Raw genomic sequence first — 14,085 nt, 5'->3', positions numbered from 1 at the left:
AGAGAAAATCATACCTGTTTGCTCTATTGTTTAGTACCTCGTCTGTTGTCATTTTTGTTTTGTCAACTTCTCGGCATGTTCTCTGTGAAGTAGGCTACAGGAGTTCTGTAACTTTTTCTGGAATCTATCTATTTTGGATTTCGGCCTGGTGAAGCGCCCACCTTCCCCTTGCTTTGGTAGCTAAAAGAGCCTGCACTCTTTTAAAAGTTTTCGGATGGGCCCCAACCATCAATCTGTAAATCTCTGCTCGTACCCCCCACATTCTGAAATGGCATGTTTGTCCCCCCCAGTTTCATCATTGGAATGTGGTACGAAACCAGCCGTGGTGTGCTTTAGGACCATGCGGACAACTCCGAGCAGTCGGGTAGGCTGTTTGGAGTGTTTATCCGACTACATTAAAAAATATATATATTATGTCCCCCGCACTTCTAAAACCAAAGTTGCGCCCCTACATCACAGCCTTGAAAATACATTACTTTGGTGTTCTTTCGGAATACTGATCAGTTTTATGTAATAACTCCAAAAATAGAAAAGTGCATTGGGACTTTTGATGCATATACTAACGCAAATCTGGTTGAATCAACATTTTTCAAAGTAATTTCAACTAAAAAAATCTATGTTATGAATTTGAATCTAGGTGGAAAACTGATTGGATTTGCAAAAAGTCATCAATGTAAGGGAATTTCGTTTTTTTTTTTTTTTATCAAACCCAAATCCAATTACATGGTGACATTTTTGGTTGATTTCACGTTGATTTCACGTTAGTGGACAACTCAACCAAATGTGACGTTGGCGTTGAACTGACATCTGTGCTCAGTGGGATACAACACTTGCCCTGTTGCTATTGGTGTAAAGGCAAGCTGCCAATCATGCATTCGCTTGGTTTCTGTTCAAGGCACCCGCGCTGTACCTGACTGTCGCGTTGTTTAGGACAGAGCACTTTAAACAGTCCACCAATAGTGAACTTGGGTCACCAAGGCATTTATAATCCATATCCAGCATTTGTTCACGCACAACTGGTGAGTGTTCTTGCCATTTTCTCAATCCGTTTTTGCTTGGCAATGTTGTAAAATAAGGCTAATAGCCTAACCACCGATCAAGCAACATTATGTACTAAACTTTAAAATCCTGTTGCTGCTCTGTATGCTGCTGTGACAATATAGGTCAAATTAAGATCCTACATATATTATAACTTTGTATGGGTTTTAGGTTTTAACCTGAGTTCGTTATTTTTAAATCATTTCAACATAAATTCACTCTCATATGTTAAATTTCTCTTTTAGCGTGCATGTATAAACAATTGGACAGGCGCACTGCGGGGTCTCCAGTGATCTCTTCATTTAAACCACTTCAGTTTTTACCGCCAGTGTTCCTGTTCTAACATGCAAAAGCATGGGGATTTATTATCATTTTATAGGAACTTTTACTTGGGACACTGTTGTTTCACTTATGTGAGAGCTGCAAAATCACAGACGACTATTCCTCAGTCCAATGTTTGGGCAGTGTACTCAAGCGCGTGTTCTCCTTTTGTTTCATTCGTGTTCACCTTATACTTGTGTGAATAAACTATTTTAATTTACCAAAATAGTTCCAGAATATACAGCATTTATGTCTCATCATTTGGGCATTCTTTGTGCATCTTGGCTATGGTATTGACAAATACTTTGCATGAGCCCTATACTCATGCAAAGCCCTATATTGGAATGAAATACACACCCATTAAATAATAGCATAAAGCATAAAGAAAATGAAGGAAGAATGCACATGAAATTGTATACTACAAATATGCATAATGTTTTACCATCCTACTGTACATGTGCCCTTTTGAAAACCATGTGTCCGTGCAGTTATTGTTGTGGAAGCAGATGCCCCAACAGATTTGCTGCCTGGCTAAATCACCGCAGTGATCAGCTTAGGGCAGGCAGCTTAGAGAAAACCTCCTTCCACTAGAACTGTCAGTCTGCCTGAGGAGGGATTGGAGCTGGGAACTGACCATCACAGTTTGTAGCTGCCACTCTTCACATGGGGACATATTGGGGACATATTGAAACACATCCGATTGATCCGGGCAGGTGCTGATGAAGAAGTAGCCTATAATATGTCTATAAAGAAAAGAAAATAGTCTGCGTACTGCAACGCTCTATATGCGCCCAAGTGTGATATATCAGGCCAGCTAAACATGTTTCTTAAGTCTTTTATCAGGTCTCAAACCTTATTAGAAGTGATGAACTAAGGGTCAAAGCTGTCCAGCCAAATTAGGCTGGGTTTACACAGGCAGCCCAATTCTGAGCTTTTTGTCACTAATTGGTCTAAAAGATCTGATGTGAAAAGATCTGATGTGATTGGTCAGAGAAATGCAGTCTTTGTCACACGTGGGAGGACATATGGCACAGTTCATAATGCTGACCAGGGTTGGGATCAGTGAGTCCTGTTTCAGTTCTTTCTAATCAGGAGATTAATTGAAATTCCCCTTCAAGAATTGAAAAGTGCCATTCATTTTCAATTAGGATTTTTCTAACGCATTCTTGTTTAAAATAATATTTAGACTTTTGATTTTAAACAGGAAAATAATTAGAATTAGAATTGCATTGTTTATACAGAGCTGTGTGATGATGTCACTGTAATCATGATAGACATAACTGGCCCTATGCCACCTGGCAATATTTCATCACAAGGGCTTTATGTCAATAACATTTACAACCATAACAGCTGCCCAAATGTTTCTACATCACCCCATTTCCTCCTACAATTTCAGAGTAGTGTATCTCCCATGTCCTCATAGAAGAACTCCAAAAATGTAATAACATGGAAATGAAGAACAGGAACTGTACTTTAGTTTGCTTATCTCTGTTTTGGAGACAAACAGACGCACGCTTTGCCGCAGAGTGCAACACTTGTCTATTGTTGTTATGACCTCCCATTTATAGACTCTCCTTGAGTTTACAGTGTCTTCAGACAGTATTCAAACCCCTTGACATATTCCACACTTTGTTGTGTTACAGCCTGAATACAAAATGGATTAAATATTTGCAAAAAAGTCTCACCCATCTACACACAATACCCAATAATGTTTGCACATTTTCTTGGAAATGAAATACAGAAATATCTCATTTACTTAAGTATTCACACCCATGAATCAATAATTTGTAGAATCACCTTTGGCAGTGATTACAGCTGTGAGTTTTTCTGAGTTCATCTATTAAGAGCTTTCTACACCTGGATTGTGCAACATTTACCCATTATTTTCAAACGTCTTCAAGATCGGTCAAATTAGTTGTTGATCTTAGCTAGACAACCACTTTCAGGTCTTACCATAGATTTTCAAGTAGATTTAAGTAAAAACTGTAACTTGGCCACTCAGGAATATTTATTGTGGTCTTGGTAAGCAACTCCAGTGGAGATATGGCCTTGTTTTATAGGTAATTGTTCTGCTGAAAGGTGAATTGATCTACCAGTGTCTGGTGGAAAGCAAACTGAACCAGGTTTTTCTCTAGGATTTTGCCTGTGTTAAGCTACATTCCATTTCTTTTTTATCCTGAAAAACTCCCAAGCCTTAACAATTACAACCATACCCATAACATGAGGCAGCCACCACTATTCTTGAAAATATGGAGAGTGTGTCACAATTGTGTGTATAGGTGGCAGGGAAGTCAGGCGCAGGAGAATTAAACTTGGTAAACTTTAGTAATTTAATAAAACAAAACATAACTCCAAAAACCATAAATACAAATGAAACAAATTGGGTACGAGGACCCGTCGCGCACCAAATACAAACAACACGAAACTGAACATAAAACAATCTCTGACAAAGACATGATGGGAAACAGAGGGTTAAATACACAACGGGTAATGAATGGTATTGAAACCAGGTGTGTAGGAAGACAAGACAAAACAAATGGAAAATGAAAAATTGATCAATGATGGCTAGAAGACCGGTGACGTCGACCGCCGAGCACCACCCAAACGAGAGGCATCAACTTTGGCAGAAATCGTGACAGAGTGGTACTCCATAATTTTTTGTATTTGATTTGCCCCAAACATAGCACTTTGTATTCAGGACAAAAAGTGAATTGCTTTGCCACATGTTTTCCAGTATTGCTTTAGTGACTTGTTGCAAACAGGATACATGTTTTGTAATATTTTTTTTCTGTACAGGCTTCCTTCTTTTCACTCTGTTAATTAGGTTAGTATTGTGGAGTAACAACCATGTTGTTGACCCATCCTCAGTTTTGTCCTATCACAGCCATTAAACTCTGTACCTGTTTTAAAGTCACCATTGAACTCATGGTAATATCCTTGAGCGGTTTCCTTACTCTCCGGCAGCTGAGTTAGGAAGGGTGCCTGTATCTTTGTAGTGACTGGGTGTATTGATACACCATCCAAATTGTAATTAATAACTTCACCAGGCTCAAAAGCGATATTCAATGTCTTCTTTTTTTACCCATCTACCAATAGGTGCCCTTCTTTGCGAGGCATTGGAAAACCTCCCTGGTCTATGTGGTTAAATCTGTGCTTGAAATTCCCAGTGCGACTGAGGGACCTTACAAATAAATGTATGTGTGGGGTACAGAGATGAGGTAGTCATTCAAAAATGTCCATTCAACTTATTATGTGACTTGTTAAGCACATGTTTTCTCCTGAACTTATTTAGGCTTGCCATAACAAAGGATTAAATAATTATTGACTCAAGACGTTTCAGCTTTTCATGTTTTATTAATTTGTTACAATTTCGAAAAACATAATCCCACATTGACATTATGGGGTATTGTGTGTAGGCCAGTAACCAAACATCTCTATTTGATCCATTTTAAATTCAGTCTGTAACACAACCAAATTTGGTCATGGGGTGTGACTGCTTTCTGTAGTTAGGGTGTATATTGTAGTTAAGGTTGCAAAAGAGAAACTTTGAATCCCCCAGTTTTTGTTTATTTCAGAAATTCCAGTTAGAGGATTACCAGAATCAGGGGGAATAAGCAGTTACTGTTGCAGTCGGAAATTTACATACACCTCAGCCAAATACATTTAAACTCAGTATTTCACAATTCCTGACATTTAATCCTAGTAAAAATCCCCTGTTTTAGGTCAGTTAGGATCACCACTTTATTTTAAGATTTTTAAATGTCAGAATAATAGTAGAGAGAATGATTTATTTGACTTTTTCTTGTCAGATGTTTACATACACTCAATTAGTATTTGGTAGCATTGCCTTTAAATTGTTTAACTTGGGTCAAATGTTTCAGGTAGCCTTCCACAAGCTTCCCACAATAAGTTGGTGAATTTTGGCCCATTCCTCCTGACAGAGCTGGTGTAACTGAGTCAGGTTTGTTAGGCCTCCTCGCTAGCACACGCTTTTTCAATTCTGCCAACACATTTTCTATAGGATTGAGGTCAGGGCTTTGTGATGGCCACTCCAATACCTTGACTTTTTTGTCCTTAAGCCATTTTTCCACAACTTTGGAAGTATGCTTGGGGTCATTGTCCATTTGGAAGACCCATTTGTGACCAAGCTTTAACTTCCTGACTAATGTCTTGAGATGTTGCTTCAATATATCCACATCATTTTCCTCCCTCATGATGCCTTCTGTTTTGTGAAGTGCACCATGCCCTCCTGCAGCAAAGTACCCCAACAACATGATGCTGCCGTGCTTCACGGTTGGGTGTTCACGGTTTGGTGTTCTTCGGCTTGCAAGCCTTCCCCTTTTTTCTCCAAACATAACGTTGGTCATTATAGCCAAACAGTTCTATTTTTGTTTCATCAGACCAGAATAAATTTCTCCAAAAAGTACGAACTTCCAACTGTGCAGTTGCAAACCATAGTTGTTTTTTTAATGGTGGTTTTGGAGCAGTGGCTTCTTCCTTGCTGAGCGGCCTTTCAAGTTATGTCAATATAGGACGCGTTTTACTGTGGATAAATATACTTTTGTACCCGTTTCCTCCAGCATCTTCACAAGGTCCTTTGCTGTTGTTCTGGGATTGATTTGCACTTTTCGCGCCAAAGTACGTTCATCTCTAGGAGACAAAACGCGTCTTCTTCCTGAGCGGTATGATGGCTGCGTGGTCCCATGGTGTTTATACTTGCGTACTATTGTTTGTACAGATGAACGTGGTACCTTCAGGCATTTGGAAATTGCTCCCAAGGATGAACCAGACTTGTGGAGGTCTACAATTTTTTCTGAGGTAGTGGCTGATTTCTATTGATTTTCCCATGATGTCAAGCAAAGAGGCACTGAGTTTGAAGGTAGGCCTTGAAATACGTCCACAGGTACACCTCCAATTGACTCAAATTATGTCAATTAGCCTATCAGAAGCTTCTAAAGCCATGACATAATTTTATGGAATTTTCCAAGCTGGTTAAAGGCACAGTCCACTTAGTGTATGTAAACTTCTGACCCATTGGAATTGTGAGACAGTGAAAAATAAGTGAAATAATCTGTCTGTAAAGAATTGTTGGCAAAATGACTTGTGTCATGCACTTAGTAGATGTCCTTACCCGACTTGCCAAAACTATTGTTTGTTAACAAGAAATTTGTGGAGTGGTTGAAAAAAAAGTTTTAATGACTCCAACCGAAGTGTATGTAAACTTCCGACTTCAACTGTATGTACAGAACATTTTACCAGTAACTGGAAGGCCCCCATGTTCTCTCTCTTTCAGGTTCCTACCTCTATGTGAAGAGCAAATATAGAGGCCGCTGCTGAGTCATCCCATTAAGGGGGCTGTCTGAGAAAATAGCTAGTCTAGAATATCTGTGGAGCATGGTGAGAGACAGGAAGTCTGCGGTAGGGCTCACATTTCGTGGAAAGATGTAAGGAGAGACCAGGGAGATGCTGGCATGCCCTTTCAGGGCCATAGGTCATCACTGTCACTGTCACCACACACAGAAGCACACCCCTAAAACTGAACCACTGTATCAGCAAAACATTTACATAATGTACTGACAAATCATATTAAAAAAAGAGTGCATTCGTTTTTGCACTTTATGATTTTTGAAAGTATGCGTATCGGCATTCCAGTTGGAGACTCTTGCCTTGTTGGTCAGTACATTTCTGTAATATGATATTAGGGGCCTGAATGCTATGCTCTCTCAGACCAAAAATTGAGTGTGTTATTGGCTAGACCAGACTCTTGTTTCAGGTCTGGTCAGGTAGAATTGAGTGTGAAATCCCTCAGTAATGACTAGGTCATTTGTCATCTGTGGTGGAACTCAAACCCTCTTGTTTCTGGTCAAATTTTTCAAGTCACTCTTTCAAAGTGTGTCAATCACCACTGACACTCTTCCTGGTTCAACTGTTAAAGGGATAGTTCACATAAAAAGGTGACGTATCCCTTTAACCTTCCCTCTCAATGGATCATAAAGCCCTATTCACTGGATGACGGGTATGTGTGTCAACGCATCACATTTTAGCTGTTGTTTTTGTTCCAGAGTTTCCTTCTCATCGCCATTGTTTTTTCTTTCTTCATTTTTCTTTGGTCCAGGGTCGGTATGGAAGAGGCAGACCTGGTCAAGGAGCGGCTCCAAGCCATAATGGTAAACTGACCTAGAGTTCTGGTTCTCTTACAGCAAATCAACGACTGAATAATATCTGTGTCAAGTACTTTAAGGTTCACAACTTTATTTTTTAAATACTTTATCTGCAGGATAAGAGGAAAGTCCAAGAGGACATTGCTCATAAAAAGCTGGAGATTGACAAGGAGAAATTAAAGCTTCAGCACTTAAAGGTACAGTTAGGTAATTTGACCATCAATGAAGTGATAACATTACAGTTTATCTTACTGTCGTATTGTCAAACCACATTGTTTCAATAATTTGTAACTATCTGATGACAGCTTGAGTTCCAAATATCAAAGCTCGATGACAGTTTTTAGATTTTATGGTCACTGTGGCTGAGCAGTCCATTAAAGACATATGTTAGAGTGCAAAAATAACATGTCATTCATGACAGTTAAGACATAATGCTGTGTCACCCTCTCTTACTTTGAACAGAAAAAGTCCTTGAGAGAGCAATGGCTCATGGATGGAGCAGCCGCCCAGAGCCCACAGCAGAGAGAGACTTTGAGGGGAGATCAACAACAAACTAAGCTCCTCCAGACCAGCATCCACAGGTACAGTAAGCCAGGACAACTGATACTCCATTTGTTCATGTCTAAACTGATCTACAGTATGTTTACATTGCTCGTTTATTAACATGGCTGCCTGATGTAATATAGGCCTTGGTATGTCTAGATATGTTTTTCATCTTGGATGCTTCGTTCGATTAAACCTTACCCATGTTAAATCTGTACCACTTACGGTGAAGTGTTGCTTTTAAATGGGGACGCCTCTTTTATTTATTTTATTTCTATGCTCAACACCCTGGCAACGTGTATTGGACTGTCTGCGGTGAAGGGTAGCCCATCAACTGTCCAGTTAGACCTATATTTGTCCGTAGATTGGTCCAAGTGGCAGTCAGTGCGTTCCCTGAAACCCATAAGGTGCTGGTAATAAGACACCCGTAACTGAGATGGAAGTAACAGAGTTCTTTTTTTTACCTAACAAAAACCACCTTGGATTTAAACATATAGGTATTTGTCACTATTAAAGGGTGGTGTTCTGGCCTTTTTGTTTCTTTAGTAAGAGTGAGGGACATCCACAAATAGACTCATTCTGCCCTCCCCCTCCTGATCCACCCATCTCAACTTAATGGACACTTTTTTGTATTTCACAGGGTAGGTTCCAATCTGTTAGGGTCGTACCGCTTTGGGGTATAGCCATTTGAACTGTAGGTGTCAAGTGGCAGGGTTGTGCTATTCTAATGTGGTGATTTAATGCCAGTTGGGTGGGATAGCACAGCATTGATGGGGTTGTCAGAGGTGGGATGCCCTGGTGGTTGACCCTGAGTCTGTCTGCTGCCAGCCATGATCAGTTTGCCAAGTTACACCTCTGACGAGATTAGAGCCAGAAAAGGAAGTCTTCCCGAAGATGAGAAAACTGTCAGTTCACTGATCCGTTCTTCATCCCTTTTCCGCCTGTCTATGAGGTGATATGACCTTTGACCCTTTCTGTCTCGGCTTGCAGGATTGAGAAAGAGATTGAGGCTATGGAGAGGGAAGAGACGATGATATCAAAAAACGAAGGCTTTATACTGAAGAGACTGAAGGCTATTGAGAAAACCCCCGAGGAGATAATAAAGGTACTTGGACATAACATAATTGACATTGAGATATTTCTGGTTTTAGATGTTTTGCTTTGGCCACAATGAGGGTACTGTTAATCTGAGGTTTTGTTGATCTGAGTTGTATCTCTGAAAGTGCTATATGTATGTTGTCTTACAGGAGGCAAATGAGAATTTCAAAGAAGGTAAGGCCTTTTGCTAACTTTCTGATTGCGTAGATGTATTTGATCAAGTGTGTTACACTATACACATAATCATTGGTAATACAAAAAACATAGCTTTTTTTTTTTTCATTTAATGTATTTGATCAAGTGTGTTACACTATACACATAATCATTGGTAATACAAAAAACATAGCTTTTTTTTTTTTCATTTAATGTATTTGATCAAGTGTGTTACACTATACACATAATCATTGGTAATACAAAAAACATAGCTTATTTTTTTCACAGAGACAATCTATATTTCCCCAGCTACTCTAGATGTCCCAAAGTTCTACAAACCTCAAATTTCAAGGAAGCAGTCCTTTAAATTTAATAAGGACACACCCAAACAAAGTAAGAAACTTCATAGTAACATTTATTACAACAATAGCGTGTACTGTAGATATGTCAAAACCCTATTTGTATCTAATTTCAACCCATCTCTCTCTCCATCTCTCCCTTCCTCGTACTCTCTTTCTCTCCTCCTTCTCTTCTCCTCCAGCCATGTTTGCAATGGAGATCAACGTCCAGAAGGACCTCCGTACCGGGGAGAGCCGGGTCCTGTCTACATCCACCGTCACCCCCCAGGAACTCCAGCAGAGAGGGGTTAAAGTCTACGACGACGGCCGTAAGTCTGTCTATGCCCTGCAGTCTGATGGGTCCCACCTGGGGAATAGAGTGGATGAGCTCAGCCCTATAGAGGTGGAGGAGCTGCTGCGAGCAGCCACAGAACAGAAGAAGTCTCAGAGAGGACCTCGGGGCCACCAGGGCCATCAGGAATCAGCACCTGCATTCTCCCCCAACTGTGGCCCTCGTGGCCACCAGCAAGCAGTGCCTTCATTCTCCCCCAACTATAGCCCTCTGGGCCACCAGGAACCAGTGCCTGCATTCTCCCCCAACTGTGGCCCTCGTGGCCTCAAGGAAGCAGTGCCTGCATTCTCACCCAACTGTGGCCCTCGTGGCCACCAGGAAGCAGTGCCTGTATTCTCCCCCAACTGTGGCCCTTTGGTCCACCAGGAACCAGTGCCTGCATTCTCCACCCCCTGTGGCCCTCGGAGCCACCAGGAGCTCAGCCCTATGGAGGTGGAGAAGCTGCTCCGAAAGGCTATAGTGCAGAAGATGCCTCAAAGCGGAGCTTTCCCACACGACCATCAGGTTCACCAGGAATCAGTGCTTGCATTCTCCACCACCTCCGGCAGGAGTGCCTCAGCCTCCAACAAGCCCCAACAGAGTCATGCTAAAGTCCTCCAAGGAACCAATGGGAATGGGTATCAGCAGGAGTTGTATGAGCATGACGTCCACTCCAGGAAGGATCTCCACTACATTGATGGAGTCCACCACTCAGGGCCGGAGAGTCTCTCCTCTTCCCCTCACATTCCAGTCCCCTCTTTCATCTGCAGGAAGGACGAGGAGTACTACCAGCCAACCAACGGGTACAACCAGAACCCTTTCTCCTATGGCGGGGAGTTTCACCCCACCCACAACTCCTACCATAGCCCTCGAGAGAGCCAGCAAGGCGGGATGTTTTACAACTCGTCGGCTAAAAAGGACCAGAAACCATCTCCGATCTACCAGGAAGACTTGCACTTCAGTATCCTGAACGCCATAGACACATCTGAGCCTATCACTGCGATCTTTATGGGCTACCAAACCGCCAAGGATGACAGTGGACGTGGTCTGGGCTACGAAGGGTCCATCCGGGCTGAGCTTGTCGTCATTGGCGATGAGGATGGGGTGGACGAGAGTAACCCTCAGCTTAACACCTACAACCCGGATGGATACAACAACTGGGGTTATCATCACTCTCAACCTCAACAGAAATTAATACATTACATGGCAGAGACCACCGCTAATATTAACGCTAACAATGCGTCACCGTACACAGCGTCAAAGAAGTTGGTCTACCCTGGTCAACAGGCCAAAGAGGCAATCTACCCATATTCAGATGGACAGTTGGACGGGACAGAGAAGCACCCAGCCCCAGGTATCAGAAAGATTCAAAAGATTCAAAAGAGAAAGAAGCCATGCTGCATGCACATGTAACCAACCTGCAACTGTTGACACTAGCTACCTAACATCACTTCCTTTGCTTTGACTGACAGCACTTTTGAGGTTTCTCATTGGCTGCCTAGTGTGTTGAACTGTATGCTGTATGCTGGCTTCTCTGTTGCATCAGTTTGTTCTTGTCTTAATCATTGTAACACAGACTGACCTGAAACTCTCATTCTAATCACACTCTGTCACTGTTTACATACATAGTGATGTTGTGTATCCATACCAGAGCTTGTTTTGATACTTGAAGTCAAACTCTGCCTCTCTCTAGTGGCTGGAAGAGAGTAATGCTGTAACTTTGGTTTCCGACAGGAGGCCAAAATGTGCTTGACTGCTTGTATAGTATGTCAAATATTATTGGATATTTTTTATGTTTCTACTTTTGGATACCAAAGCTAGAATGAACTTTTTTACTGACATATTATAAATAACTGGTCTGAAGGTGCAGTGCAAATCAAATATACACTCTGATTAAATCATTGTTTTGCACTAACTTAATATTTATTATTTTGCATGTGTTTTTTAGAATCTCTTTTCCACATTGCAATGTTCTTATGCCATCTCTGTACTCTGTATACTTACAGTAATATGCATGATTGCTTGCCCAGTAACTTAAACAGTAATTAACTCATTATTGACTGCCTTAATCCTCTTGTGTAACAATGATCTGTTTGAGTGTGTGTGTGTGTGTGTGTGTGTGTGTGTGTGTGTGTGTGTGTGTGTGTGTGTGTGTGTGTGTGTGTGTGTGTGTGTGTGTGTGTGTGTGTGTGTGTGTGTGTGTGTGTGTGTGTGTGTGAGAGAGAGAGAGGTTGCGCTTTCTGAAATAAACATGTAACAATATGAACGGAGTATGCAAAACATTAAGAACAATTGATCTTTCCATGACATAGTCTGTCCAGGTGAATCCAGGTAAAAGGTATGATCCCTTATTGATGTCACTTGTTAAATCCACTTCAATCAGTGTAGATGAAGGGGAGGAGACAGGTTATAGAAGGATTTTTAAGCCTTGAGACAATTGAGACTTGGATTGTGTATGTGTGCCATTCAGAGGGTGAATGGACAAGAAAAAATATTGAAGTGCCTTTGAACGAGGTATGATAGTAGTTGCCAAGCACACCGGTTTGTGTTAAGAACTGCAACGCAGTTGGGGCGGCAGGGTAGCCTAGTGGTTAGAGTGTTGGACTAGTAACCGGAAGTTCAAGTTCAAGTGCAAATTCAAATCCCCGAGCAGACAAGGTACAAATCTGTCGTTCTGCCCCTGAACAGGCAGTTAACCCACTATTCCTAGGCCGTCATTGAAAATAAGAATTTGTTCTTAACTGACTTGCCTAGTTAAAGGTAAAAAAAAAAAAACGCTGCTGGGTTTTTCACGCTCAACAGTTTACCATGTGTATCAAGAAAGGTCCACCACCTGAAGGACATCCAGCCAACTTGACACAACTGTGGGAAGCATTGGAATCAACCGGTTTCCATCCCTGTGCAACTCTATCAACACCTTCCTAATATTTACTTGCGTTCCCCTTTTGCCCTCAGAACTGCCTCAACTCATCGGGGCATGAGTTGAGGCAGTTCTGAGGGCAAAAGGGGAACGCAAGTAAATATTAGGAAGGTGTTCCTAATGTTTTTTACACTCAGTGTATTTCTGCTGTTGTGTATTTGTTCAATGTTTGCTTTATTTATTATTAAAACATTTCATCACACCGTCACTATGTAGCTAATGAGATTCAGAACAAAGTGGAAGAAAGTGCATGGCAATATGTTAAGGTCTTCAGTAGAACTATAACTGAAGCTAATGTCAGAATAATTTCCTATACATAACCATCACTGTGTTATTACTGATCACTTCACATCTGAGGAGTCAAAGGAAGAGGGATAAGACATGCGTTCCACCCACCCTCCCACACACACACACACGTCCCACACACACACACACACACACACACACACACACACACACACACACACACACACACACACACACACACACACACACACACACACACACACACACACACACACACACACACACACACACACACACACACACGCACACACACACCATCTGACAGTGCTAACGACCTTTCTGTCACCTCTCATGATCTCTCTGAGGACAAGGACAGTGGATGGTCTGGACCTTAGCAGACTTAACAGTCCAGACATCAATCAGATCATTAGACATGGATGTCTCCCGAACTAAGAGGCTTTTAAAAGGAATGTGTCATCCTGTAATATGTGATTGAGACACACTTATATAACTATAATTTGAGTTACATAAATGCTGATGACACATGACTGAGGACATACACCAATCTTAGCTCTCCTGGGGTTGGTTCAGACAGTGTTTTTCCTCACAACTTTATCTGCTTGATGGGGTAGGCAATTGGAAGGGTGGTGTCAATATACTTCACATAAAGACTTGTCCAATACTTTTGTCATGAGGTTATTTCAGGACACACATTACTATAAACATAACACAACTAATCTGGACGAATCTTAATTAGTCTTAATTGATGTGATATGATATTTACATGGTAAATGTGTTTTATTTTCCCTTGCATTTCCTACAGCTTCAAGTACGTGTATGGAGAACCCGGAACAGTTTGTGTAGAAATACTCCATGCAAGACTCAACCCTTCAAATCAACCCTTCAAGTTCCATGACGAGAAGGAAGAAACACATC

At 41.3% G+C, this 14,085-nt stretch overlaps 1 protein-coding gene across 1 annotated transcript; it reads left to right on the top strand.

The window, feature by feature from the left end:
• The first annotated feature begins 911 nt into the window (after window positions 1-911).
• Window positions 912-11,641, top strand: palmda (palmdelphin a). The gene is made up of 9 exons (XM_064991902.1): window positions 912-1,019; window positions 7,475-7,526; window positions 7,637-7,717; window positions 7,983-8,101; window positions 9,054-9,168; window positions 9,311-9,335; window positions 9,624-9,707; window positions 9,856-10,266; window positions 10,564-11,641. The coding sequence occupies exons 2-9, from the start codon at window positions 7,482-7,484 to the stop codon at window positions 11,394-11,396; spliced, it is 1,713 nt and encodes a 570-aa protein (XP_064847974.1). The 5' UTR covers window positions 912-1,019; window positions 7,475-7,481; the 3' UTR covers window positions 11,397-11,641.
• Window positions 11,642-14,085: the final 2,444 nt, after the last annotated feature.

This window comes from Oncorhynchus masou, chromosome 17 (genome assembly GCF_036934945.1).
Source record: "Oncorhynchus masou masou isolate Uvic2021 chromosome 17, UVic_Omas_1.1, whole genome shotgun sequence".
Taxonomy (NCBI): domain Eukaryota; kingdom Metazoa; phylum Chordata; class Actinopteri; order Salmoniformes; family Salmonidae; genus Oncorhynchus; species Oncorhynchus masou.
This window is presented reverse-complemented; position numbering and strand designations above follow the sequence as displayed.